Source organism: Tauraco erythrolophus, chromosome 7, assembly GCF_009769465.1.
Source record: "Tauraco erythrolophus isolate bTauEry1 chromosome 7, bTauEry1.pri, whole genome shotgun sequence".
Lineage (NCBI taxonomy): Eukaryota > Metazoa > Chordata > Aves > Musophagiformes > Musophagidae > Tauraco > Tauraco erythrolophus.
The window spans coordinates 47,819,131-47,846,884 of record NC_141471.1 but is presented as its reverse complement, the minus strand read 5'-3'; the positions used below and the strand labels follow the sequence as shown (position 1 = coordinate 47,846,884).

At 40.8% G+C, this 27,754-nt stretch overlaps 1 protein-coding gene across 1 annotated transcript; it reads left to right on the top strand.

The window, feature by feature from the left end:
• The first annotated feature begins 516 nt into the window (after positions 1–516).
• PIK3R4 (phosphoinositide-3-kinase regulatory subunit 4) lies at positions 517–27,754 on the top strand. Its single transcript, XM_009979084.2, has 19 exons — positions 517–1,246; positions 2,566–2,699; positions 2,875–3,457; positions 5,728–5,862; positions 7,865–8,086; positions 10,890–11,063; positions 12,210–12,355; positions 14,458–14,661; positions 15,487–15,688; positions 17,231–17,430; positions 18,216–18,426; positions 20,325–20,490; positions 21,290–21,454; positions 22,585–22,796; positions 23,077–23,208; positions 24,578–24,678; positions 25,557–25,645; positions 26,079–26,187; positions 27,137–27,754. Exons 1-19 carry the CDS (start codon positions 517–519, stop codon positions 27,305–27,307), a joined length of 4,086 nt encoding a protein of 1,361 aa, XP_009977386.1. The 3' UTR covers positions 27,308–27,754.

Genomic DNA, 27,754 nt, shown 5'->3' with positions numbered 1-27,754 from the left:
CCCCGCGGCTGGCGCAGCACGGGACGCCGCAGCCCGTCCCGCCAGCCAGTCCGGCGGGAGCGCGGGCGGGCGGCGCAGGATGTGAGCTCACGGCGCCGCCCCTTCCCCCGCCCGCCTCGCGGTGCCGGTTCCGCCGCCCGCAGTCCCGCCTCGCTCCATCCCGTCGCCGGGGCTGGCGGGTCCCGGCTCTGCCTGGGCGGGGCGGGGCGAGTCGGGTCGGGTCGCGCCGCGCCGCGCCGGTGAGTGCGGCGGAGGGGACCGGCCGCCCCGCCGCCCCGCTCCCCTGGGCGCGGCGCCGCGCAGCGCAGCGCTGCCTCGGCGGCGGGGCCTGGGCAGGGGCGGGCGCCGCGGTGGCGGGGCCCGCTGCGGGCGGGGGGAGCGGGGGCTGCGCTGCGCGGGGCCGGGGCGGGGAGCGGAGTGAGCCCGAATGAAATCGGTGTTGTGTTTTCGCCCAGGCTGAGGCGGGAGAGCGCAGGTGCCGCGCCCGCGGGCGGCAGGGCGGGAGGAGGTGCCGCCATGGGGAACCAGCTGGCCGGCATCGCCCCCTCGCAGATCCTTTCGGTGGACAGCTACTTCTCGGACATCCACGACTTCGAGTACGACAAGAGCCTGGGGAGCACCCGCTTCTTCAAGGTGGCCCGAGCCAAGCACCGGGAGGGGCTGGTGGTCGTGAAGGTGTTTGCCATTCAGGATCCAACCCTACCCCTGACGAGCTACAAGCAGGAGCTGGAGGAGCTGAAGATAAGGTTACACTCGGCGCAGAACTGCCTTCCCTTCCAGAAAGCCACCCTGTCCGAGAAGGCCGCCATGCTTTTCAGACAGTACGTACGGGACAACCTTTATGATCGCATTAGTACCAGGCCGTTCCTGAACAACATTGAGAAAAGGTGGATCGCTTTCCAGATCCTTACTGCGGTGGACCAAGCGCACAAATCTGGAGTCCGCCACGGGGACATTAAAACAGAGAACATCATGGTGACCAGCTGGAACTGGGTTCTTCTAACTGACTTTGCCAGTTTTAAACCAACTTATCTTCCCGAAGACAATCCTGCTGACTTTAATTATTTCTTTGACACATCACGGAGGAGAACGTGTTACATCGCTCCCGAGCGCTTTGTTGATGGCAGTATGTTTGCTACAGAGCTGGAAAACATGCGGGACCCTTCGACTCCCTTGGTAGACTTGGCAAATAGCAATCAGCGAACAAGAGGAGAGTTGAAACGTGCAATGGATATCTTTTCTGCAGGTACTTGGAGCTATCAGGAGAGACCAGTGTGTTGTTTAGGATTGCGTGTTGGAGTGCAAAAAAGCTTATTTGGGGTGGCTTTTCTTTTTTGGTTCTTTTTTTTTTCTTACAGTGGGCTTAGAGAACAGCATATGGAAAAACGTGCTTATTTTGATCATAAAACTCAACCCCAAACCTTTCATTCACAGAAAAAGTACAAACACAATGCAATAAGACATATAACTTAAGTGCATCTCCATGTTATCTGAGGAGAGAAATCACAAAACTGTTCTATTATGGCTCAACTCTAACCTGGGAAAGAGATGGTTCTGCAAGCCACAGACCATTATCTTCTTGTGGCTGAGGTTCTGGGGACACATAGCATATGCCTCATGGGACCTAAGAGGAGGAACCAGCCAGTAGTTCACCTAAAGGCCATCTGCCTGTGGACTGAGCCAGCTTTCAGGGCAATTTGGCAATACTGGGTTTAGAAGCCCCTTCTCATTTCATTTTCCCCACGGGCAGGAAGTTGGATAACTAAGTAAGCTCCTGTCATAGTTCTACTCGCAAATATGTGTTGGAGTCCGACTGTGGCAGCCTGTCTGGAGCAGTTTGAAAGCCATAAATTCGGCCTTTTTTTTTTTTTTCTTTTCTTAAAGCAATTGAAAATCTGAATCTAGAGGTAATGGTTACTTCGTTTTACACGCTGCTTTTATGGCTAAACTTCCAGGGCACTCCACTGATAAAGCGAGATGCTGACTGTTGGGAACAAACTGCAGGAGTGGGACATTTGACGAGAACGTGTGTCATGTATGCAACAGGGGGGGCTGTCTTTGGCGATGGTGTTATTTCTCACTGTGCTTGTGAGCGTGTATCAGTGAATATATGCAGTCTCCCAGTATCACTGTCGAAGTAGAGGTTATTTCTTTACCTTCTGTAAAAGAGCTGCGTAGTTTTGACCTACTGCCTGATCCGTGCTGACTTACTGGTGCTCTTTCACGTGACAGTGATGTGGGTTCCTTTTCTGGTGGTGTATTTTCCAGCTGGCAGGTGGCTGAAGGCACGGCCTCGTGTTTCCTAATTGCAAACTCCTCTGCTGTTGGCACGTTTGAAATAAAATACTTGGGAGATGTTTCAGGGATGAAGTGTAAAAGCCAGTTTTTGGAGCTTGAGATTCTGTCTCCTTTCTGCAAGTTAATTTGGCAACTCCTTTGCCTCGTTTTTAATCGAGCTAAGAGTCACCTAGAGTTTGTTCTTGTCTGCATACAGAAAGCGAAGTTAAAGTGTCTGTTTAGAATCCTCTGACATCTTTGACTTTTTTGTTTCGTTTTGTTCCCCAGGCTGTGTAATAGCAGAGCTCTTCACAGAAGGCGTACCCTTGTTTGACTTATCTCAGCTTTTGGCTTACAGAAACGGCCTGTTTTCCCCTGATCAAGTACTAAACAAAATTGAAGACCACAGTATCAGAGAACTGGTAAGGATGGACTACAGCATTAGAACCATTTGCATGGTCTGTTTGTAGTTTATTTCACCTATTTTGGTGACAAATTGCATATTGTTTGGGTTTGGGGTTGGTTTTTTTTTGTATTACAAACATCTAAACCTTTAATCTTTCTCTCCCGTTCCCTCCTACTTCTGCCTTTCTCAAGGTCACTCAGATGGTCCATCGCGAGCCAGATAAACGTTTAGCAGCTGAAGACTATTTGAAACAGCAACGTAACAATGCATTTCCTGAAATATTTTACACTTTCCTTCAGCCTTACATGGCCCAGTTTGCCAAGGAAACGTTTGTATCAGCAGATGAGCGTATATTGGTCATACGTAAAGATCTGGACAACATCATTCACAATCTCTGTGGGCATGATCACACAGAGAAAGCCGAGGGAGAGACAAAAGAGAATGGGCTGGTTATTCTAGTGTCTGTGATAACTTCCTGTTTACAGACTCTCAAATACTGTGATTCAAAACTGGCTGCTTTGGAACTGATTCTTCATTTAGCACCAAGATTAAGTGTAGAGATTCTTCTGGATCGTATTACTCCTTATCTGTTACATTTCAGCAACGACTCTGTGCCCAGGGTGAGGGCAGAATCTGTGAGGACACTAACTAAAGTTCTTGCTCTCGTCAAAGAGGTGCCACGCAATGATATAAACATTTACCCAGAATACATTCTGCCAGGCATTGCACATTTAGCCCAGGATGAAGCCACCATCGTCAGACTTGCATATGCCGGTAAGAGTCAAAACTCCAAATCTTGGGCTTTCCTGTGTTTCCTTAACTATTTTCTCCTCTGCTCAAAATCATCACAAGCTTGCTGTTTCTGTTTCAATAAGTCTCCTCAGAATTCTCAGAAATGACTGCAGGTAAAGACAGCTGTATTCACTGTAGCTAACTGATGCAGGTGGTGGCAGCAACTCAATGAGTTGACTTACACTAACAGATGAGTTTCCAGTGTAGCTCTGTACGCAAGGTAAATAATTACATTTTAAAAAGTTGACAAAATGTGTTTGCTCTCTGCTAGATGAATTAACTTTTCAAAATTAACATTCATCCTTCTCTGTAGTTCTGCATGTAAAAGCAACTTGCAGAATGCGTACATGTGCTTTGGGCTAGGGCCTGGATGTAGCACACAGCAGCTCTGCCTACAGCTAAGGTAAGGGGTCAGAGATTAGAGCTTTCTGTTTAGAGAAGCAGCCCTGGCTTTATTCCCCGGATAAGCAAGAGCATAACAAAGAAAAGTGCTTGGCCGAGTGATCTTTGTGTAGCTAAGTATGTGATCAGCCCACCCTTTGGGGAGCTTGCCCACCCTTTGCTGCTTTTATTAATTTACCTATTTGACGTTTCATTAGCTCAGGGTGTTTGCTTAGAATGGCCTGATTGAACTGGATGAATATGAAACTCACTTTAAGCATCAGTGTGTTGCTATGCTTCTGAGTTATTTTCCCACAAAATGAAATTTGATTTTCAGGGGCTGAAATGATGTTATTTGCTATGTAATATACTGGCTTATGCCATGGCAGATGTTTTCTTTGTACGTTATTCAGATATATGAGCTCTGCCTGATTCAGGAAGAAGTTTTGTAGTCACGCCCATATTTGCATTTACTGAGTACCCTTATTTGCTATGACTAGCATATTTTTAAATATGTTGTATTGGGTTTTGTTTGTTGTGTTTTTTTAAAGTTATAAATGCAGAATTCAGTTGAAAATGTCCCAAGTGATGTTTTTCTTTTTCATACAAAGTAAGCTGATAAAACTAATTATTGAAGACAACGTGGAATTAATGAATAGAACCAATTGCTTTTGGTCACCTTGATCTTTCACATTTAGGGCTTTATGAAAGAACGATGTTTTCATGCCTCACTTTTATTTGTAGATTAGAAAAAAACCCCTACAAATCTTGTAAAATTACAGTCTCTTCATAATTATTTTTAAAATGAATTAATATGAAGCTGAACTTGTTGAATAAGCTGAAATGGAAGAAACAAAATGCAGTCTCCTTTTCTGCAAGTGCTAAAAGGCTACAGGTCTCAGTACCCATAGACTTCAGTCGCATCTGCTTTTACAGAGGCTCCATCTGTGGTCAGTGGTTTGACTATTTTCAAACTGAATATAGCTAGAATATTTTCTGAAATTTGAAAAGGTTATTTGAACTGTAGGTAGTTAAGTTGCCTTAATTTCAAATAGCTTTTCTTTCAAGAAAGCAATTTATATTTCAAATAAATAAATATATATATACTTCAAGGTAGTCTAATACCTGAGTTAACTTGTGTTACTACAGCACGCTTTTTGGAAGTGGTCAGACTGGTGGCTTACAGGATTTGATCTGGGCTGTGGACAGGCTCCGTTGGCATGCTGCTGTAGTCTTGGACAACACTCTGATCGGCTGCTTAAGTGGGACTTCTGCCTCAACGGGATTATTTCTGTGCCAACAGTGTCCTGACTGACCATATAATATAGCCTGAGTTGTTTCAGCAGCTTCCAAACAGTGCAGAATGGTGTCAAATCGTGTGGACAGATACAGGGACAAATGTTCTAGAAATGGAATCCAGCCCTCAAGGGTAGCCCTGTTGTTATTCCATAGGACACATATCCTGGAGTGGTGGTGGTTGTTTTGTTGCAGTCTGCCACATGGGCAGGTTAGTTAATTTAGGTTAATTTGCCTTTAAGTTCCATTAAGTTATGTAGTCATTAGCCTGAGATTAAGTGGCATTTAGGGCTAGTTCTAGAAGACTGAGATTAGTCCTTGTTACACTTGATACTCTTACAATTTTCCCACTTGTTTACATGTCAAAAGTACCATGTGATTTGATGTACTTGGTAGCTTCATTGGGGTCAAGGTCAACAAAAGTACGTTGACTAGAGCATGTTGTGTAATTTCCATCTCATTTGCCCATCATGACTGGTATTGCCAGTGGTTATAATATCTCATCAGGGGGATCATCAGACTGATGTAAATTGGCAAAGTAGAACAATTCTTAACCGAAATGTTTTCCTTTGCAGAGAACATAGCATTGTTGGCAGAAACAGCTCTGAGATTTCTGGAGTTAGTACAGCTGAAAAATCTGAATATGGAAAATGAACCAAATGGTGAAGAAATGGATGAAACGTCTCACCCTAGTGACAACTATGACACGGGTAATGTCAGTTCTACTTACTTTGCCTGCTTATAATAACAAATCATGGGCCAAAGCTCCTAGTTAGCAGTGATCTTCCTCATCTCTTAGAGCTTAGCCTTCCAATTAAATGGAAAGAATGCTTTGCCTCAACCAGTATCAAAGTGTGTGTGTGTGTGTGTGTGTGTTACAGATTCATGCAGAAACAGACGCCTCTGTTCTGAACATTGTGAAAGTATATAAATGAGCACGCTCTTCTTCTCCAAAAGTTCTCAAGGCATCTCACTGTGGTACTGGCTGCCTGATTGCATATCCAGCTTCACTCACAGTTCCGTAAACAAGTCGGCTGCGAAAACATGGCTGTATTCCAAATACCGCTTCCGTTGAAGTGGAAGGCAGAGTTAGCTTTGAAAAACCTGAGGAATGCTAGCATAGTCATAGCACTGTATTTTTCGGTTGTTCTTCCTTTTCTGTTCCTATGCCTGGCAAATCTTGATGATGTTTTTGCCTGAAGATGCTGAATGTACGGATGCCATTGGGCAGTAACACTGCTATCTGTGCTATTTTAACTGTAGCACAGAGAATGAGTTAAAAATCCTAAGGATGGCTTCCCTTGGGAAGGAGGGATGGTAATTAGTCACCTGTTTGTCAGCTCCAGTGCCTTGTAGTGATACGTAGATTTCTAAAACAATGCCAGGCAAGTCTTCTAACCTGGGAAGAGTTTGTGGTTAAAAACTGTTTCTCTTTTGGCCTAAGTAGATCAGTCTATGACTAATTGTAATTGGTAAACATCCCACACATATTCCATTTGGTAGGGAAAAAGGCATGTTTCAATTATCTCTTAACTAGTTGCAGGAGGGTACTTTAAAAAAAACCAAAACCACAACAAACCAACCTACCAAACCCAAACATAAAAAAATCCCCTTCAAATTCATTCACATGAGGCATGGAGTGCTCAGAATTGCTGGGGACTGAGAGAGGAAGCCCCATTGTACAGGCTGTATTTCAAAGAAATACTGTCCCCTGTCCCTCCAAATAGCTTGGAGATGAAAGAAGTGATACCAGGAAGAAAGAAGTTTTGAATAGTTCTATTCTTTTTACCCTTTTAGAAACCAAGCATGAGAATTTTGAACCCAGAGGGCAACTTTGTTATATGATTGACCGATAGTCATGATAGAAAGCAAATTAGCTGGTCTTCTGACTGCAGGCAATTACCCCTGCAAAGCTGGGACAGCAGTAGCTGAAACTGTTGTGCTACTTGTATAAGAACCTCCCTTGTACAGCTTTCAATAATAGGCAGTGCATTAATAATTCTGTTATTTTCATTTAATAGAAATATTTTTTTAGTTGCATTGTGGAGTAGAAGCCATGGGCAAGGTCATTGTCAAATTTTTTGTTGGTATCATTAGGGTAACTGCTGATATTTAATGAAATGAGAAGTACTCACTTTTTCAAGTATTGTTTATTCTTCTCTGTATTCTTAATGAAGCTAATCTATCTACCTAACTAAAAATATACTCTTGATCTGTTAGTTCACAAATTTTGAATTCACAATTTTTAGTTCAATTTTTGAATTCACAAATTCAAGTTTTGAATTCACAAATTTTAGTTCACAAAATTTGATAGACAAATAAACATATCAAACCCAAATTGCCTTGAAGCATTTTGTTTACTGTTGTAACATTGCTGCTGACTCATTCTGATGCTTCTTCACATCTGCATTTCACCTATATGTCTAAGCAGCTGGATCATCCTAGTTGAGGTTATGACAAGTTTAGAATATATTGATCTGGTAAGATTGTTTCACATTTCTACACTCTTTGGCTTTGCCACCACCTCATGTTTAGTCTGAAGTCTTTGGAAAGCCAGTTGTTGGAATTGTTGAGGTTCTTTTGTGTTGCCCGTCTTACTGAGTCAGATGTTCTTCAGGATGACCTATCAGTGAAACTCCTTTAGCAGCAGGTCGTACACATGCGTGTATTGTTTCTCGCCAACCCAAATGTTCATCCTTTTGTCTCTTGCAGAGTTGCAAGCCTTGCATGAAATGGTCCAGCAGAAAGTTGTGACTTTGCTAAGTGACCCGGAGAATATTGTGAAACAAACACTGATGGAAAATGGAATAACACGTCTCTGTGTCTTTTTTGGACGTCAGAAGGCTAATGATGTTCTTCTGTCTCATATGATCACTTTCTTAAATGATAAGAATGACTGGCATCTTCGAGGAGCTTTCTTTGACAGCATTGTGGGTAAGCGTTTAGTTTCAGCCAAACAGAGTAGAGAGATACTAATGTAAATAAATTAATTTTTGCATATCCTAGAAACTGTTAATAGTCATATAAAAGTCCTTTCTTAGAAAGATTCCTATAATTTGTAGGAAAAGACTTTGCTGAATTATTTGGAGTAAATATTTCCTTAGAGAGTGAAGATGAAACAATGTAAATACAAATGTATTTTTTCTTTTAGTCCAAATATTTAATACTAATGAGTCTGAGGAATTTAAGTCTAGGTTAGATTAATATAAAAAATAAACTTTAAATACTTTTTTTTTTTGAGTCTTTGCTAAAGCCACTAACTCAAAAAGCTAAATTATGACAAGTAAATACTACGATTTCTGCAAGCTGTCTAGTAGATTCATCACTTCACATGTGCGTATGGTCCCATTAACTTCAGTAGATCTGTTCACATGATGAAAACTATGCACTGGTATAGGCTGAAATTATAGTTTGAAATTTTTTTTTAGCGCCTTAAAACCTCCCTTAAAGATTCCTGTCAGCTCAGAAAACTTAATGCCAATTTAAAAGATCTTACCAGTGACGACATCAGCTGATAAGTATGTCTAATGTTCCTTGTATGTTGGAAATTATTCCACATGACTATTGCTGAGAGTCAGTGCTGGGGATTTGTGGGTCAAGAAAACTTTCCCATTGCAGTACCTGGGGGGAAAAACAGTACTTCAGGTGCATGGCAAGAAATATGAGCATGATCAAACTTCCAGCAGGGCCTTTGTGGTAGGCACACGTTCCGTTATGACTGGAAGCCACCAAATGCTATGCTGGCAAACCCTGCCAAAATGTGGTACTAGTAACTTGTCAGAATTTTTTTAGGAGGAGCAATGGTGTAGCCAAAGCACAGGTCACAGTTACCTGGCTTCTTGCAAAAGATGTCTAGAGAGATGTGAGGCAATTAAGTGTAAAAGTCAAGACATGTAACCTATACTTCTAACTCCTCCTCCTCTCCCAGTATCTATTGAAAACCTCCACAGAAGAATTCAGATAAAGTTCAAAATTTACGTTTTTGTTTTACTTTAAGTTTTTGCACATCTTTAAAACTGAGCTGTCTAACTCGTGTTTATGTGCAGGCACCGCTGCCTGTGGCTTTGGGCAGATGACCTTCCGTAACTGGCACTGAGGGGATGTCACTTACCTCTGCTGTATCTCCCTTCTTCCTCTCTTCCTTTTAGCAGCTAGTCACAAAGCCTAGCGTTAATATGTGAGCAAGTATATTGATTATTACCTTATTAGAGTAAAAGTGATAAAGTTATTTTATGTTTAATCTCGATTCTGATGGGAAGACGTTGAATTTTCTGGTATTTATCAACCTCAACAGGGTTAGAAGCAGAGGCAGTTGCGGTCCATGCTGTGTACCACATGTGACAGTAGCAACGATAAGCCTGAGCTATTCAATGAAAAACTATTTTTCTCTTTAGAAGGATCAGAGGACTTGCCCAGTTGATTGTGGGAAGGAATGTTAGCTTGATGGATGTAAAGCTAGAGGAAAGATCAGAAATCCAGCAAGGTCCATCTCCCTGACTGTTGCCAGAGATGAATTATTATAGATGGGTTACCTAATCCAAACAAGCAATTCCAGATGACAGTTTCATGTGGCCAGTGGCTGGTTTTCACATGGGAAAGGAAAAAGAACAGGAAAGCAGTTTCTTTTACTGCAATGCAGTTGATACAATTTGTCCAGCAGCTTCAAAGGCATTACTTTCATTTTGCTTTTGATCTTGACTTCTTTCTAAGATTTTGAAATATATTTTAAATTGGATTTATTTTTGAAACTAGGGTCAAGGTGGTTTCGTGATGGCAAATAATTTGAGACTAGTTAACATAACAACAAATCTTGCAGCCATTTCAAGCTGGAAGAGTTTCAGGAGATAGTTTTAAAAGTTCCTTTTTGACTATTAGTGATTCTTTCTTTTGTGGCTGAGTGTATGTTATAGACTTTCCTTGCTGATTATTAGTCCAGCATTCAGGTCAGTCTTTTCAGGAGCCTGAATGATACTCAAATTACAATCACTGCTTGTAATGTAACAAGCACACAGACTCTGTAAGTGCCAGGACAGAATCGAAGCTTATTTTCCCTTTACCATATTTATAGCATACAGAGCCCCTTCCCGTGCTCCAGTCAACAATGGAATTGTGTATTTCTGCATTCTTAAGTTTTAGGCAGCAGTCCAAGCAAATACACAGCTCCCTGTTTTGTTCCAGATGTTTTTGTCACAGGACGTGCACGGCCTTGATGCATGTTTTGCTTTCTTGAATAACAACAATGTCCTTTGTTTGATCTCGGGAGCGTCTTGATATTATTGCAGGGCTCGGAGAGGAACAGCAGTAGGGAGAAACCCTGTCTTTTCCCACAGCTCAGAATCCTCTTCTCTATCCACAGTTGCTAAGTTAAAAGGCAAAATCCTGCTAAGGGAACCTTTCATTGTTGCTCGCTTGTCCTTTCCATGTACAAATGCAGGTGCTGCATCCCCACCCCTTAGGAGCACTGCTGGTTTTGCCTTGGCTGTTTCAGACTTCTGCTGGCCAGCTGTGTGCTGACATCTGTGCCTGGCATCTGGAAGTACCTCTGCAGGCACAGGGATCTGCTTTTATCAAACAGCTTTCAGAATATTGGCTTAACTTTGAACGGAAAGCGGCTTCCTTTTTTTAATTACTAACGATCTGCTTTGAGATGTCTCCATGGGATAGCAATTTTAAACTTTGGTGAGGACAGGCAAGGAAGTGCTACTTTGGATTTTTATGTGTTCTTTTTATGTTTCAGGTGTTGCTGCTTACGTTGGCTGGCAGAGCTCATCGATACTGAAACCTCTGCTCCAGCAAGGTCTCAGTGATGCTGAAGAATTCGTCATTTATAAAGCCCTCAATGCTCTTACTTGTATGTGCCAGTTGGGGCTCTTGCAAAAGCCCCATATTTATGAATTTGCTTGTGATATCGGTAAGTTGGAATATTGTAGAATACCTTGTTTTCCTAGTTAAGAAAAGGAATCTTAGTACTACAAAAAGCTTCATCATCAGCTTAGCTGTCCAATATGCAAACCTATAGTACTGTTTTAGAAACTACATGATTGTGTTAATGAACTATTGCTAGTTGGACCATATTAGTGCTCAGAACTCTAAAATAATAATTTTGGTGAAACAAATTGGAAGCATCTTCTCTGGTTTTGTATAGGACAGTAGCAAACAACACTTAGTCTAAAACTTTGCTTTAATATCTTTCCTTGTTCTTCATGCCAACCTCCTATAAAGAAGAACTCCTAGTTACTTCTGGAAGTTGATCAGGCACGTAACTTGCAAACTCTTACCCATTGGCCTTTGAGGAAAGGGGGAATCCAGTCCTTCAGACAGTACACAATCCTTTCTTATCCTATTTCTACCACCATAAAAACCTATTTAACTGAGTAGAACCTTGAATACAGAGTTGGGCTCTCCTTCCTCATTAGACTTACCAGATGTGCCCAAGATTTGCCAGCTATTTATGGAAAAGAAAATACCAACTGATCTTTTGAGATGTAGTCTGCTTCTTCCTAACGTTATGGCTTTTCACATGTGCTCAGAATTTGGGGCAGATGATCTGTGATTACATCTCATGACTAGATACAGTCACTTGATTACAATGTCTTAAAACCCACATAATTGAGATGAACTTCTGAGTCTGATAATCTTACGATCTAAGTAGTGACTATTCAAGGAAGAGAGGGAAAGAAGGAAGTAATCATTTATTTACTTAAAAAAATAAATCACAGGTATTAGGATTCTCCATAATTGTCCAGAATAAGGTTGAGATTTATTTTTGCATTAGTCTCCTTTGCAAATCTGGAGTTGACAATTAGAGATTGAAATGAATAAATAGGAGAAATATGCTTTTTAGCAACAGCAAGGCAGCTGAGCAGTACAGGTACAGTGAAGTCCTTGAAGTAAAACACTCATACTGAGGAAAATTAACCTTGGTGCTCTGCAGGAGGGAAGGCTCAGTTTGAGGGTAATTCCAGGGGAAGGAAATGGCATCACAGGCTGCCATATACCGGATGATGCCGTTTCTTTATTAAGAATGGTATGTTTTAACAGCCCAAATTTCTTTCAGCGCCTTTCCTGTGTCATCCTAATCTTTGGATACGTTATGGTGCAGTTGGATTTATTACTGTGGTAGCACAGTATTTGAATATTGCTGATGTCTACTGCAAGCTGATGCCATACCTCCATCCTTTTATCACACAACCAATAATACAGGTAATACTTCAAATACTATTAATGTGAATATATCTTGACTAGTTGTAATTCTGAAGTCTGTCTTCACCATGGTCCTGGCTATAAGAATATTAGATTTATTTTACTTTTTTTTCAGTTAAGGTTAGAGACAATATAGTTTTTTGATCTCTGCTAGCAGACATTAACAGAATGGCCTTTGCCTTCCATGTTTGAAAAACTGTTATCTCAAATTTTTTGCAAATTGTAGCACGTTTTACAAACCCTAAAATCAACAGGTACGTCTTTGGTTCAAGCCCTTCTCTGCCTTGTCTACAATCAAACTCTTGCAATATTGTGCTGGTTTATAGGAGCCTAAAAGGCGTGAAAGGTTGGCTTTGAAAAAAGTGTTTGTGTTCTATGTTTTCATCTGCAAGACTGAGTATTCCAGCCCTGCCCCACTAACACATTTGACTGTGGGCCTGACCCTCTGAAAACATGACCAGTCTGTTAGGTAGTGATCACCATGCTTGGGATTTCAGCAGTGCTAATTCTGTGTTTCAGCACTTTGCCAAGGGTGAGGGCAGAGTGCTCAGCATGAATAAGTCACGTCACTTCATAGCAGCATGTGTCTAGGAATGACCTGCATGATGCTGGTAATGTGATCATATGGGCATCTTTGCATATAACTTTAGGACCAGTAGAATGCATCTCTCAGATGTTTCAGTAGATAAAATATAATTGCAGTACTTAGATTGAAAAGTGCATCACATGTTTAGTGTTTTCTTGTAAACCATGCAGGTGATAGATAACGTCACTAAAGTAATATTTTCCCTTGTTTATATCTCCCTGGACATCTTGTGCTGTGTTTTAGGCATTGATTGATAAACTTCTGTCTTGATCACTTCCTGATTCATTTCCGTATATAAATCTTTCCTTTGCTATGCGATGCTAAATATAATAAGCAAGTAGTGGGTAAGATTGAGTTGGACTCTTTTTCTTCGGATTGATCTTTTTCTTCGATAAAGAAGTCTTTACTTTGGACTCATTTTGAAGTTGTTCTACATGGAGGCGGCTATGAGAAATGTGTTATAGGAATGAGGTCTTCTGACACTGATGTGAAGGAGGAATTGCAGTTCCAACCCCACCATCTCCCATTAATTGAGTATTCTAACTTTTATGCAAGCATTTATGTCGTAATTTTGGGCTGAAATAGGTTTGGCCATTATGTAACCGGGGGCCTATTTCATGAATATGGCTTGACCTCCCCCTGCCATCTTAAGACCTACTCTTGAAACATCAAAGACCAAGTACTAAAATAAAAGTATAAACTCACAGGAATGTTTGGACTACAAGTAATCTGGATTGCATACAAGACTTTTTGTCCAGATATGTTTTCTGGACACAAACAGACATTGAATCTGCACCTGGGAGGACAGAAACTTGTTTGGGTTTTTTCTGTTTTAACAGTAATGAACAATCTTTATAAAGACTGCCCCAGTTAATGATTCTAAAGTATGCCTTAACTCATCAGTTTCTTATGACTATTTACTAATGTCCCAAAATGCTTTTAAATATTACTTAATTACATGCTTGTCCATCCTTTCATACATAGGAGGAAACTTGGTAATCTGACTGACATGGAGAAAGAGCTCTTCTAGTTGGTGTTCTTACAGGGTAAATGTAGGACAAAGACGGACAAAGTTTGAAATATTCTACTAGTAGTAGAATTTTTAACCCTATCTAGCAATGTCAAGTTAATGTTCTGAGACTGCTGCAAGAACAGTGAAAGAGAACAGAGAAAATCTGATATGACCAACACAGGGAAAGATAATATTTTTACAAAAGGAGAAAAGTTGAATCATGTGCAATAATTTTTAAGTCCTACGTGATTTTTTGTTATTGTAAGTTCGAAAGCATCTCTTCAGGACCGAGCTGGAAAATGGTTTTTAGAACACGCTTTCAGGGGAAGAGATTGATTTTTATATTAATATTTGCAGTTGTCCAGTTACTGACTTTCAGGATAGGAAGAAAAAAAAGTGCAAACATTGTAGACATGAGATGACAGCATTTACTGCTAGATTTCTCCATGTTTATATAGATATCATCTTCCTCCATGTTGACTGGTCTCTCTTTTTGAATTGCAGATAGATAAAGAAATAGTCCTGCTAAGTGTACTTAAAGAGCCTGTCAGCCGTTCCATATTTGATTATGTCTTAAGATCAAAGGATATCACAAGCCTCTTCCGACACCTTCATATGCGTCAGAAGAAAAGGAACGGTGCTCTCCCTGACTGCCCACCCCCAGAGGACCCTGCCATTGCACAGCTGTTGAAGAAGCTGCTTTCACAAGTGATTGTTTTTTATTTCTACTTTGAAAGTCAGATTTGAGATCCTTGGGCTTTGTATGTCCCCACAGACCCTAATCATGTAGGTGCTGCTCTGAGGTACTCCCAGTCTGAGGTTCTGATCCTGTAAACCATTGACATCATTGATTTCAGTATATGCTTGTAGGACGAAGAGTTCAGCAGTTAAGGAAGATTCTGAAAAGATCTGCCAGAAATAGGGCAACCTTACGTTTGGATTTCCCAATTACATCCACATGTTAAAGACTTCAGTTGTCTGTCTCAGATTTCTGACATGTCTGTGATGGTATCATGGTTGGAGAGAAGAGTGGGCATTTGTTGGAGAGAGACATGCAAGTAACAGTGCAAAACCCAAAGGGAGCTGGAAGGTGTTGAATATATTTGAAGAGGGGAACACTAAGAACCACCCCCTCAAAGTAGTGAGAACTGGGAAGAGGAGGGACTGCAGCTGAGTGTGTGAGGGAGGGTTTTCAGGTGGTGTTTTCTCCTTTTTCTTCCTATGGCTTGTGGGCTGGAAGCATGGCCTAGGTGGCAGTGAAGCAGATCGCACCAGACAGTGATCCAACACTAAATGCTATTCTGCCCTTTCACTACTCCTAGCCTTGTTCCTGAGGAGGAAAGATATTCTTATACTACAGCAGCTTACCCAAAGTCTTGTATGAGTGACAGACTGATGTCTTGAATTCTGGGGATGTGCTCTCTCCTTCCGCTTCTGAGCCAGTCATTAGTCTTACTGCTGGTTACATCTTCATGCCTTGATGCATGTTCTTGTTCAAAAGCAAATAACAATATCTTTTCTTTCATTCTGTAGGGGATGACTGAGGAGGAGGAAGACAAACTGTTAGCACTGAAAGACTTTATGTTAAAATCAAATAAAGCTAAAGCCAATATAGTGGATCAGAGCCACCTGCATGACAGCAGTCAGAAAGGAGTGATTGACTTGTCAGCTCTCGGAATAACTGGGAGACAAGTGGATCTTGTTAAAACAAAGCAGGAGCCTGATGACAAACGTGGTTGGTATATTTTGTGGTCAGAGGATCAGAGAATTAAGTCTTTTAATTTATTCAGCAAGTGTTCTCAGTAATTCAGCCTACGTAACTATCACCATCCTCACTGAGTTTGCAGTAAGAAAATTACTGCTGCTATTTGAAACGTGAGGTGCTGGAACGCTCTCTGGATCAGTGAAAGATAGGGATATTTTGCCCCTGAGAGTATTTAAATTAGTTTGACTGCATTTGCAGTGTTAATATGCACAGGTTGTTTAGCTGATTGTAACAAACAGGACTCTACTGACTCATGGTAACAGTGTAAATTATGAAGGCTACATTTCTGCTACCTGTTTCCTCTCAAGAAGCCATGAGCTCTTTAACTGAAAATCCAGGACTGTTTCTTGAAGGAGCCTGGAGGAAACTGAGGCCTAGGTGCCTAAACCATGACAGGTGTGATGCTGAAACAGGCTGGCACTGAGAAGTGCCAACTGTTGCTCACTCACCAAGTACATGCTTTTTGACCTTAGGGTTCTTCAGCTGCTCATCCACCCGTTTTACTTTGTTGCCTGCTCTTCTTCAGCTTGAAAAACCTGTTATTTCCTTGTTCAGCTTTGAAATCTGCTTGCTGCCGACTCTGTTCCAGTTCTCTGTATCCTCAAAATTTTCTCTTCCAGACAGTGAGCTTCCTCTTTGCTCTGTCAAGCTTGTAAGGTTCTGTGCACCATGATAGGTTCTGTGTTTTCAGATGTGAAAATAAAGAAATACCTGTAAATCAGGTAGCTATTCCTTTCTTATTTACAGAATTAAGAGGCTAGTCTGCAAATGTTTTACATATCATTTTAAAGGGGAGTACAAAAGTACAGGATTTTTCAGTTTTTTACATCCTGTGGAGTCAGGAGTGGACAGGATTTAAAAGTTAGTATATGAAGACTATATTTGAACTGAAAGACTTCACCAAAAACTATCCCCTGCAAAGTCTTCACGCTTTTAACTTTTTCACTGACTTTGTCCACATTTAACTTGTCCCATGTTTTCATTTTGCTTTCTATATTTTACAGTTTTAAATGACTCTAGAGGAATGCTGACAATAAATAAATTTCCTATTTAAGATAACATTCTTGAATCTACAGGTGATGTTGCGATTGTGATGGAAAACATTGTATTTGACACTGACAATGATTTGCATACTGTGCTATTAGAAATTTATCTTGGTCTTATGCCAGTAATGGAGTACTCTTGTAAGAAAAAATTATCATGTGAAGGCTAATCTTGCAGCCTTCTAGATACAAAATTTCCCTATAATGGAATGATTTATTGCATGAGTCAACTGTAAGATTACGAAGGCGTAAAGAGAGCACTTGCCACGTGTGTTCTGTTTGCCTCATAAATCCCTGTCAGTTGGCTTAAACAACCTAGCAGTACGTTTTTCTCTGTTAACTATGCAAATAATACATTGGCATGTAAACGTTGGACTTGCATTTAGTCTGAAAGTAATGACCAGCCTGAGTGAATGTTGTCCTGATTGTGGATGTGTTTTTCTCCCTCCTCCGTCTTGATTGCTTATAGCTAGAAAACACGTAAAGCAAGATTCAAATGTAAATGAAGAATGGAAAAGCATGTTTGGGTCTCTGGAGCCAACTAACATCTCCCAGCCAATACCCAAAGGACATGGGCAAACTACTGATCCTGAAGCCATCCAGGCTGGGAAACCACTTCGTTCAGAGTCCTCAGCTGGCATTTGTGCCACTTTGTCATCCTCCCCACAGGTACTGCTGAAAAATACTATCTTCACATCTAAACTGAAATGATTCAATTGTTTTAAAGCCAAGTGACACTGTAGGGATGTGGTGGTCTTGTTTTGTTTGGAGGTTATTTTACACTGGTGCTATTCCCTGGCATCTTCTCCAGCAGAGTAGCTGATAAGTGTTGTGAGGAAGAGATGTCATGATTTTAACTTGGAACTAGTGTATCACATTGTAGCTGCATTTGGACATCTCATACCTGTAATACTTAGTACTGGCTACAGCAGGATGGGCTGGGAGCCCTGCGGGCTGTGGAGGCATCTCTTGGCACTGACCACTTCTTTCTATTCTGTTTCCATTTGGAGATTAACTTCTGCTAGCTTTAAATGAGTATCCACTCTGAGCTAAAAGGGAAACACTTCATACTTTTATTTTTAAAGCCCAATATAAACAAATAATGGTTCAAGAGCTAACCTGTAATTCTGTCAGTCTTGAGAACAATAACTGCTTCTGCAATAATCACATTGAGGTGTGCACGGCACATTACTGTTTCTACAAATAGAATACAGAACAGACTAGGCAAACAGTGCAGAAAAAGTGAATGGTTAAGCTCTTCTATAAATAATAGTTTTGACTAATTTTAATTGTTTCCATGCAAGTATGATTTTTTTAAATGCTAATTCATTGCTAATTGATTCAATTAAAAAAGTTTTTCCACTTTTCTTCAGTGTGACCCAGTAATCTTAAGAGCAGGTTTTATCTGTGTGTAAAACATAAGGCATATATTTTTAAGTGCTTATCTCTTACAGACATCTGATGGAACAGTTGTTCAACCCAGGAAACCGACCATACAGGTACTGAGCAGTACAGCATCCCCATCTGCACACCAGTTACGCATCACCACTTGCAAAACTGAACTTCAGCAGCTGATCCAGCAGAAGCGTGAACAGTGTAATGCAGAGAGACTTGCCAAACAGATGATGGAGAATGCTGAGTGGGAGAGCAAGCCCCCACCTCCAGGTAAATCACAGGCCACTGAGGTTATACAAAAAAAAAGGTGTATATAATCTGAGTCAGAACATCATCATCTCAAGGGAAAAAGTGCAAAAGATGAGGAAATTATTAGTTTAAGAAATATGCCTACTATGCAGAACACTTATTTGGCAAGATAATTGCATGACCTATGAAAGAGGGTCTGGAACTGAGATCTTTACCTTTGCAGTAACGGACCCAAAGCACTGATCTGAGTCCAGGTTGTGTGCTTTGTTCCAGTGAATTTTGTGAAGCGAGTTCTTTATAACTGGGTGTGTGGCAGATGACTTGCCATCCTGTAACTTGGTTTGGGTATGGGGAGAAACACTGTGTTGGGAGATGAGAAACATGAGTATTTTGCCAGGTTTTCTTACCCAGTGGCACACATACTGGGGTGGATTGTTTGAGCTGCCCTTGTTTACAAAAGAGCCTGTCCCCACCAGCAGTGGTGACAGCAACACACTGCCCCACCACAAAGAGAAGATGTGTGTTCCCATACTACACTGTTGCTTTCAGAGAAGAAGGAGAGACATTTTTGCCTCTTGTTCCCTTTTCTTCACTAGAAAGGAGCAACACCCAGGTTTTGGGAATTAGGGCTCTGGGAGCCACGCTGGGAGAAAACACATGGTTTTAAATAACGACCATCTTCCTGTGACCCCAACTTAAATTTTGAAGCTCCAAATTGAGATGGGACTTATCCAGATTAGTTCTCAGCATTTTATGCTGGTGTTCTCCACTCCATGCACTTGCTGCTGGGTATCCCATGTGGAGTTCCCGACTGTCCTCTGCTAATGGCAGTTGGTGTGTTTAAATTCCAAATGTTGGGAGCAGAATCTGTACCAGCTAGGCTTGCAGTAATTAACATGGTGATGCTTAAGTCTTTTGGTAAATCTACCATAAACACACACACCTGGGCATATATAGCTACCGTGCCAATTCAAGGGAAGAAGGAGAAAATCATCAGGAAAATGGTCCAACCAGACAGTGTCTGAACATAGCTAACCTTGACTGAGCTTGGCTAAGCTGCATCTTTGTCTTCTGAAGAGAGTTTTACAACCTAGAAATAACATGTCCCAATACAAGCAACTGGCCTGCTCTGCCACACAAGTGAGTGAGTGCCAGAAAAATGTTCATGTTTAAAGTTTGTGTCTTATTCTGAAATTTGCTCTGGTCTGTCCTTCATTATCTGCTGTTAATCCTTCGCTGTAGTAGATGCTTGTTACAAGTGCAGCCAGATACCTCTGCTTTGCTTATTTCAGAGGAGGAAACATGTCATACAAACAATGGCAATTTTTTGGCAAGAGTTACTGCGTGGCAGCTCAACTCCTCTATTTTTGAGGTTCTGGAATAAATTTTCCATGGTATTTAGAAGAGCTGTTATTTCATTTTATTAGGTACATAAGGCTGTTAATGTAGCATGTAGTGCCACACTGAGCCTGTCACTTCAGGCACTCTACAGCCAATCCAGGAACTTAAGTCTGTTCAAATGTGTTGCTCGTTGTATGTGTTTTGGGCACTGGGCAATGGGATGGCCGTTTGCAGCACAGCAATCTGCACAGGCCAACAGCAGGAGAACTGTGCACTAGTATCTCTGCAAAGTCGACGAAGAAGGGCTCTTTGTAATTTGACTGAATTTACATGGAACCTATCTAAAAGAAAACTCTTACCCAGATCTGCCAGTAGTGTTTAGTTTAGAAATGAGCAAATAGGCTTTGCTTTTAATATGTAAAATGCGTTAGCTCTGTGTTTTCAGTGCCTTCTGTGCTTTGCAGCTGTAATTATGGTATCTTGATATAGCTGTTGGTGGACGGGATCAGGAGGATTTTCATGTTCCTATTAAGTTATAAAATCAACGCCAAACTTTATGGTTTTGTTTTTTCCTACAGGATGGCGTCCCAAAGGATTATTGGTAGCTCACCTTCATGAACACAAGTCTGCGGTGAACCGCATTCGGGTCTCTGATGAACACTCCATTTTTGCCACTTGCTCAAACGATGGCACAGTGAAAATCTGGAACAGCCAAAAAATGGAAGGAAAAACCACTACCACCAGGTAGATTCAAAACCCATAGGATTTTAGGGCTGCTGTTTTAGAGCGTGAAATAAATTAGAGCAGGGAGCAAAATATGAATCACTTGTGGGTGTGCTGGAGATTTCAGTAATGAAATATACTGGTGTTCCTCTTTGCATGCAACTATAAAATATTAGATTGCTATTTCAATTAGTTAATAAAAGAAAAAAAATGCTAGCAGACGCAAAGGGACTGCTTTGCAGTTGTAGTAATTGCAGGCTTTTTGATTTCATTTCTGTAAAGACATAAATTTATTCTGTTGCTGCTGCTTAAAGCCATCTGAGGTTTTTGGAACAAATTAGCTTTATGCTTAACTGTCTTATCCACTGGTATTTGATGCAGAAAAGCTGTATTGCTGGTTGAAACATGGGTGATAGGGGGCTGATCGCCTCTGAGAGAGATACCTTTGGGAGAAGAGGATGTCTGTCTCAAAATACTTGGAAAAAGTGTAGTTTACTGCAGTGTCAGTTAAATAACAGTAACTACAGTGTGCTCCTTAGATACAGATCTAGGTTAGACTTTTATTTTACTGGTAGACAAATGTAGGCATCTACAGTTTGAGACTGTCATAGCCTACAGGCTCAAAGATGAGGAGTTCAGCTTGCTGAGGTAACTTAGGCTGTGTTGCTTTCTGATTTTGGAACACTTAGAAAATGTTACTTCGAGAGCTCTCTCAAGAGTCATTGGTTTTGAGTAGGTGTTTGAGAGAAGTAATGTTTTTTGTTTTTTTTTAATGTGCCACAAAAAATGTCCTCTTTTCCTCTCCCTCTCTCCTGTTTAGATCAATTTTGACATACTCTCGGATTGGAGGACATGTGAAGACACTTACATTCTGCCAAGGCTCACATTACTTGGCTATAGCTTCAGATAATGGTGCCATCCAGCTTCTTGGTATTGAAGCTTCCAAGCTGCCTAAATCTCCTAAAATTCATCCAATTCAAAGCAGGTGTGTACTTAGAGCAGTTAAATCTCACCACAGAGCTCAAGCTGTTAGTATATCCCCTGATTAGATCTCTTGATTTGCTCCAGGCTTCCTGCTGGCTCAGCCCAGGCTGTACTGGAAGGCTGTAACCCATGATCTTACCCTGCTTCATAAAGAAGGGCTGAAAGACAACCATGCAGGGCTGAGGACTGGTGCCTCCTGTGTCACTGGAATTATGAGCTTGAAACAATCTGTCAGTCTGAATAGTTCCCAATTATTTTATTTATGCGCTGGGATTGGTAGATTCTTACCTCCCCTATTATGATATTAATACTTATAAAGTAATTTTGGAGATTCTTTTACAGGTCACTCAGGTCTGCAATTTTTTCTTGCAAGCTTTTAATGTGAGTAAGGTGGCAAAGATGCGAGAGATGGGATATTATTTAGGGGAGTATTTGGGGATGGTTTCGCTCTTTCTTACCTATCTCCATATGAGCAGTTTTTGAATATTTGGCACTGATTCAACACCTTAATCTTCCAGCTTGAGTGAGGGACATGTCCACGCCCCAGCCAATCTAGCAACCATCTCAAAGACCTCTTTTCTGCCCAAAGTAAAAGTAAAATATCTGTTTCAAATGTCCTCTCTTATTGGAGATTAAGTTCAGAAACAAAGTAAGCCAAATCTAATGGAGATGGAAACTACAAACCAGATTTTCCCTTTGGTACACTCTGCATTTGTGCCTGAAGAAGATGTCCATTTGCACACACAGTAGGTGATTGACATTGTTGGCAGTAAAACATGGAGAAGGGTGTTCCTGCTCATAAACTCCGGGTAGATGAATATCTGATAGATATGGAGCATGAATTGGAGAGAAATATCAAACATACTGGGAGACCCAGAGCACAGAGCTATGTTTGTTTGCAAAGAGCTGCTGACAGCATTTTACTAGCCTGTAGAAGGCGTGCAGGTCCTATTGACAGAGAGATTTGGGAGAGCATAAGCATCTGTTGTACTGAAATTGGAAAGTTGTTACTAGCGGATGCCTTGCAGTGACATGAAGAGGAAAATGCTGCTCAGCATTAGCTATTAGGAGAAGTCTTAAACTCGGAGGGAGTCATATCTGTTTCTAAATTACTTCATTCTTTTAACCAAGGTCCTTAGATATGAAGGATGATGGCTGTGTGGTAGATATGCATCACTTCAATTCAGGAGCCCAGTCAGTACTGGCTTACGGTACTGTTAATGGATCTCTGGTTGGATGGGATTTGCGATCTAGCAGCAACGCTTGGACACTGAAACATGATTTGAAGTTAGGCCTCATAACTTCATTTGCTGTGGACATACACCAATGCTGGCTGTGTATTGGTAAGCCTGTATTTCGTGTTAGCTTCTCTCCCTCTCACCTCTTCTGTTTTGTTTTTTTTTTTTTGCAATAACTGTAGATCACACTTTTGCTTGATCCGATTTGACTAGAATGTGCGTTTTTCAAACAAAAGGAGAGAAAAACCTCCTGATCTATTTGTGGGAAGTAATCTGCCCTCTAAGTACTTGAGGCTGAAGTCCACCTCCCTAGCGACAGAGCACAAGGATATGGGAAAAACCCCATATATTTACCCCTCTGACTATGGGGACCTTTCTCTTACAGGAACAAGCAATGGTACCATGGCGTGCTGGGACATGAGGTTTCAGTTACCTATCTCCAGCCATTCTCATCCTTCCAAGGCCCGAATCAGACGCCTGCTCATGCATCCCGTCTATCAGTCCTGGGTAATTGCAGGTAAAAGATATCTTAAGCTTACCTCACAGATGCCAGAGGTTGTGATTAAAGGAGCTTCTGTTTCAGCTTCTGCTTCAAGCCATGGAGGGAGTTGCGTGTTTGTTTTTTCTTCCTTCCTTGTAGTTTTTCTTGTGCTTTGCTCAGGAAGAGGAAAAAAGGGAAGATTCATACTTGTGTTCTGCCACTATGCTCTTCCTGGCTTTTTGAAACTAAAAAAAGAGTTGTGGGGGGAAGAGGAGTGTTAAGCCATTATGAAAATGACAGACAGCCTGTTCAGTTCTTATCTTCTGAGCATTACAGCTCTCATGAGGATCCCTCCCTGTGTGCTATTACATCGCTTTTTAAGGACAAAATATTATAAGAGATAAAAAACAAACTCATGACATAAATTGAAGTTGATGGGACTTTTGCCACTGCCTTCAGTACCTATGTAGAGCAGAGACTGAAAGGTTGTCCCATTCCAATTCCCACTTGAATCTAACCCAGATGTGCAATGGGTTAGAGCCTTTCAAAGTCCCCCAAGATTCTCATCTGGTATGCTTACAGCTGCTTCATCCTTACTGCATGTCACACTGTCATATACTTCTAAGTGTTTGTGTCAGGAACACATTCTGAAATGGACAAGGAGCTTAAACTAATCCTACAATAACAAAATTGATAAAGTGGCTGTAAAATGAGAGTAATTTGAGTTTCATATCTTACTTGCTTCTTAAGATTCACTTCTTATTTTAGTTGTTAACCACCCTGGGAAATAAAACAGATTTCTTGAAAAAACATACAAATAAAGCAAGCTTCTCTGTGCTTTCTAGTTCATTTTCTCTCTGCTAAAGAATAAATGAGTGACAAAGTTAATAATTTTGGAATGTTATGAGAAAGTCCTTGCCTGCTAGTGTTGCTGCCAGGCATGTAAACAATCCCTTGGACAGAATTATTTGCCTGTCCATACTAAACATGGGTGTGGAACTTGATTGTAGCTACTAAACTCTATAACTCTGGATTGCTGTCTTACCTGTCCAGGAGTAGTCTCCGAAGTCCCTGATGACCATGCTGAATCCATTCTTCTCAAAGAATGATGAGAAGTTATCTAGGGAAGAAAAGGATATTTTAATACCTTTTAAAAGGTTTGGAGATTAAAGTAGGTTTCATTTAAACTCTTAAATTAGGCACTTTTAACTATAGTGAAGCTGCTTCTAAGTGGTAAGCTGAACAAAATGCATGGCTTTACTGCTAAAGCAAGACTAACACTAACTGCAGAGAGAAGTGGAGAGTGTCTCTATGTCATGCTTGTTATGTCATGTCAGTAGAACAGGTGGCAAAAGCTAACCAACCTGTTTCATATTTTTTTGCATTGACAATATCTTTCCTGTAGCTGTTCAAGGCAATAATGAAGTCTCCATGTGGGATATGGAAACTGGCGATCGACGCTTCACTTTGTGGGCCAGCAGTGCACCGCCTCTTTCAGAACTGCAGGTCTGGTCTCTTTCTTTTCCAGTTTCTGTTGGGTAGCCAGGGCTAGAACATCCTCAGACTCTATGCTGTGCATTAGTACAGTTACGTGTCTCCAAGGCTGTGACAATTTGGCACCAGAACTTGCCCTGGGATTTATTTTGACATCATAATTGTTTTACTGTAAAAATTAAATCCTCTTGGTAAAATAGTAGTGTAACCTGAATCTTCACTGGTATCTTCCACTATCTGTGGAACGTACTTGTAATGCTTGCTTGCTATAGCCAGTCATGTTCTTAGAAAACTAGTGAGCTGCTCAAGCCTGTAAAGATTAGGGCAAAACCAAAATTCATGGTGTGGTATCTTGGACTTACTTTTACTTGCTGTTTCTGGGGTTGTGCTTACTTCTGTAAGCATCTGCTCTTTTGCACGTTCTTTCTGTAATATAATGCCACTACTACATTTAAGTGCTAGTTTAAAGTTGCTCTCTTTCAAGGAGTTAATTGAGGAAGGAGCAACCTGGGATATCATTCTTAAAACACAAATACATACACAAAAATAACCACCATCTCTTAATGCCTTCATAGCATAAAAATTTGAGCAGCCATGTGCTTTTCAGCATGATTTCTCTGCCTGATTCTTTTAGAAATAATGTTTCTCATTTGCCATCATTGAGAACGTAATTTCCAAGATTCCAGAAAAGCATTATGGAAACTTAAATCTGTTGCGTTGCTCTGTGAAATGTAAGGAAGCAAGTTACCTTAATATATTAATATGTGGCCTGTTAAAGTAACTTGGCATTTGTCAGAAAGATTTGGAAATTGGGTGGATGAAGGTAATAAAGAATTCATTCCCTTTCTGAAACATGTTAACAGCTCTTCTATATCCCTTTTCCCTACTAGCCTTCTCCTCACAGCATCCATGGAATATACTGTAGTCCAGCATCTGGTAATCCCATATTACTGACAGCAGGCTCAGATATGAAAATAAGGTAATAAAACTGACAACTCTTGTTTGACACCCTCTCCTCTGCCCCTGCTAGTGTACTATACGTTGCCAAGCACTGCCTAAGTAAGCTCCAAGAAGTCAAAACAACAATGCTGAAGTGTTCATTAGTAAGCATCCGTGAGCAGAGAGCATAGTTCTCAGCAAAAGTAGTGCAAAACTCTGTGCTTCTCTGAAGCACAGTGTGTACCCGCCTGTAAAGTGCCTGATAAGCTGCATGACAAGAAACAAACCAGTAACTCGTGTGTAAGCGTGATATGAATGTTGATTTCTCTGCATCGCTCTCTTCCACTAAGTGCAGAAAACATATAGCATTTGTGCCCACTCATCTTCACTGTAAGAACAAGATGGCTTTTAAACAGCTGTATTAGGTTGATAAAATCGAACATCTCGGCTTGATTTTGTTTCTTTGTGTGTAGATTTTGGGATCTAGCCTACCCGGAGAGATCGTATGTTGTTGCCGGAAGTTCTAATTACCCGTCTGTTTCCTACTACAGGAAGATAATTGAGGGCACGGAGGTGGTTCAGGTACTTTGCTTTGTTTGATAGACACCTCTTCTGCTTGCCTTTTGGATGGTCCCATGGGTTATATTAATTATGTGATGGCTTTAATTATAACTATCTCACTCTTACCTTCTATGGATGGTGTCAGCATTGTTTTTTTTCAGGCAGTTAAGAAGAAGTTATTTTAAAAGAAAAAAGTCATTTTTTTTTGACAGAATCAGACTTACCAAATACTACTTACACGCCAAAGCCCGAATCACGTTTCTTTTGGGATATTGAAATTTAGTATTTTAACAGTTTTGACTTTGATCAATTTTAGAATGTCTTTTGTGTAGAATCTTCGCAGGACCATGTGAGATGTATTGGCACCAAAACAAGACAGTAGCAGAACTCTGCAGTGTTTATTACATCCTTCAGAGTGACTTTTGGAACTGGCAGTGTTGCTGGTTGTTGAATAGCACAGTGTTTTGTTTCAGTTCAATTAAACGAATGCTAGTTCAAAGGTGACTGAAAAAAGAAGCCACTGAGGGTCTACCTATGCACTATGATGTTTTAGTGTTTCATCTGAAGTTCTTAAAAAATTACATTCATGCTATTGAACCAGTTTTTATAGAACTCTTGGGGAGCTAAGATGTATATGTTGCTTTAGCTTTTTTTTCCCCCCTATAGGAATATCAAATGTTAGTAGCTAGTGTCATTGAAATAAATAAGAGAAAAAAACATTCTTTCCCTAATCAGAGAGCTCTAATGTAGTTCAGATTAAGTCTTAGGTTGTGTGTGATGAAAAGAAATGAACTAAGGAGTAATCCTAAGAAAACTATCAAAGGGTGGGATGTTTTGTGTTTGGGTTTTTGTTTGTTTGTTTGAAGAGGTTTTTGGTCTTTTTACACCGACAACCTAATACGTGTGACAGTTCCCCTTTGCAAATGCTCACCTTTCTGTAAATAATATTTCTTTCTTTGGTTTTCTATAGGAAATTCAAAACAAGCAAAAACTGGGGCCCACTGATGAGACCCCTCGGAAGGGTCCAGAGTCTCTCCCCGTTGGACATCATGATATTATCACAGATATCGCAACTTTCCAGACCACGCAAGGGTTTATAGTAACTGCATCAAGGGATGGAATCGTTAAGGTGTGGAAATAGGAGTTGTACAGTATGTAAATATTTGTAATAAAGAAATAGGTTATAATGAAGTTTTCAAGGACTGTTTCCAGATCATGGAATAGAATGGACTTTAAAGCCTATAAAGGTGATGATAAGATCCATTATCTGTATCGTACCACCCTGTTAGCACTTCTTAATCACTTGTTTTATTAAAGATGTTTGGTATCTACAGCGCTTCCTTGAAATACCAAGCAGTCTATGAAGAAATGGTTTAGCCTGGTTGTGACTACATTGTTCTTCAAGGATCTTTCAGAAAACGATTTAAAGATGTCCCACATTACAAATTCTAAACGTGCAAAAAGCAAAGAGCTGGTACAAGTACTTCAGTGTCTGACTGCTCCTATGTTGAACCAGAAATGAAATAAGAACCAGTGCACTAATGTCCCTGTACATTCTAATAACTATAATAAAGTCTCCTTGAGCTTC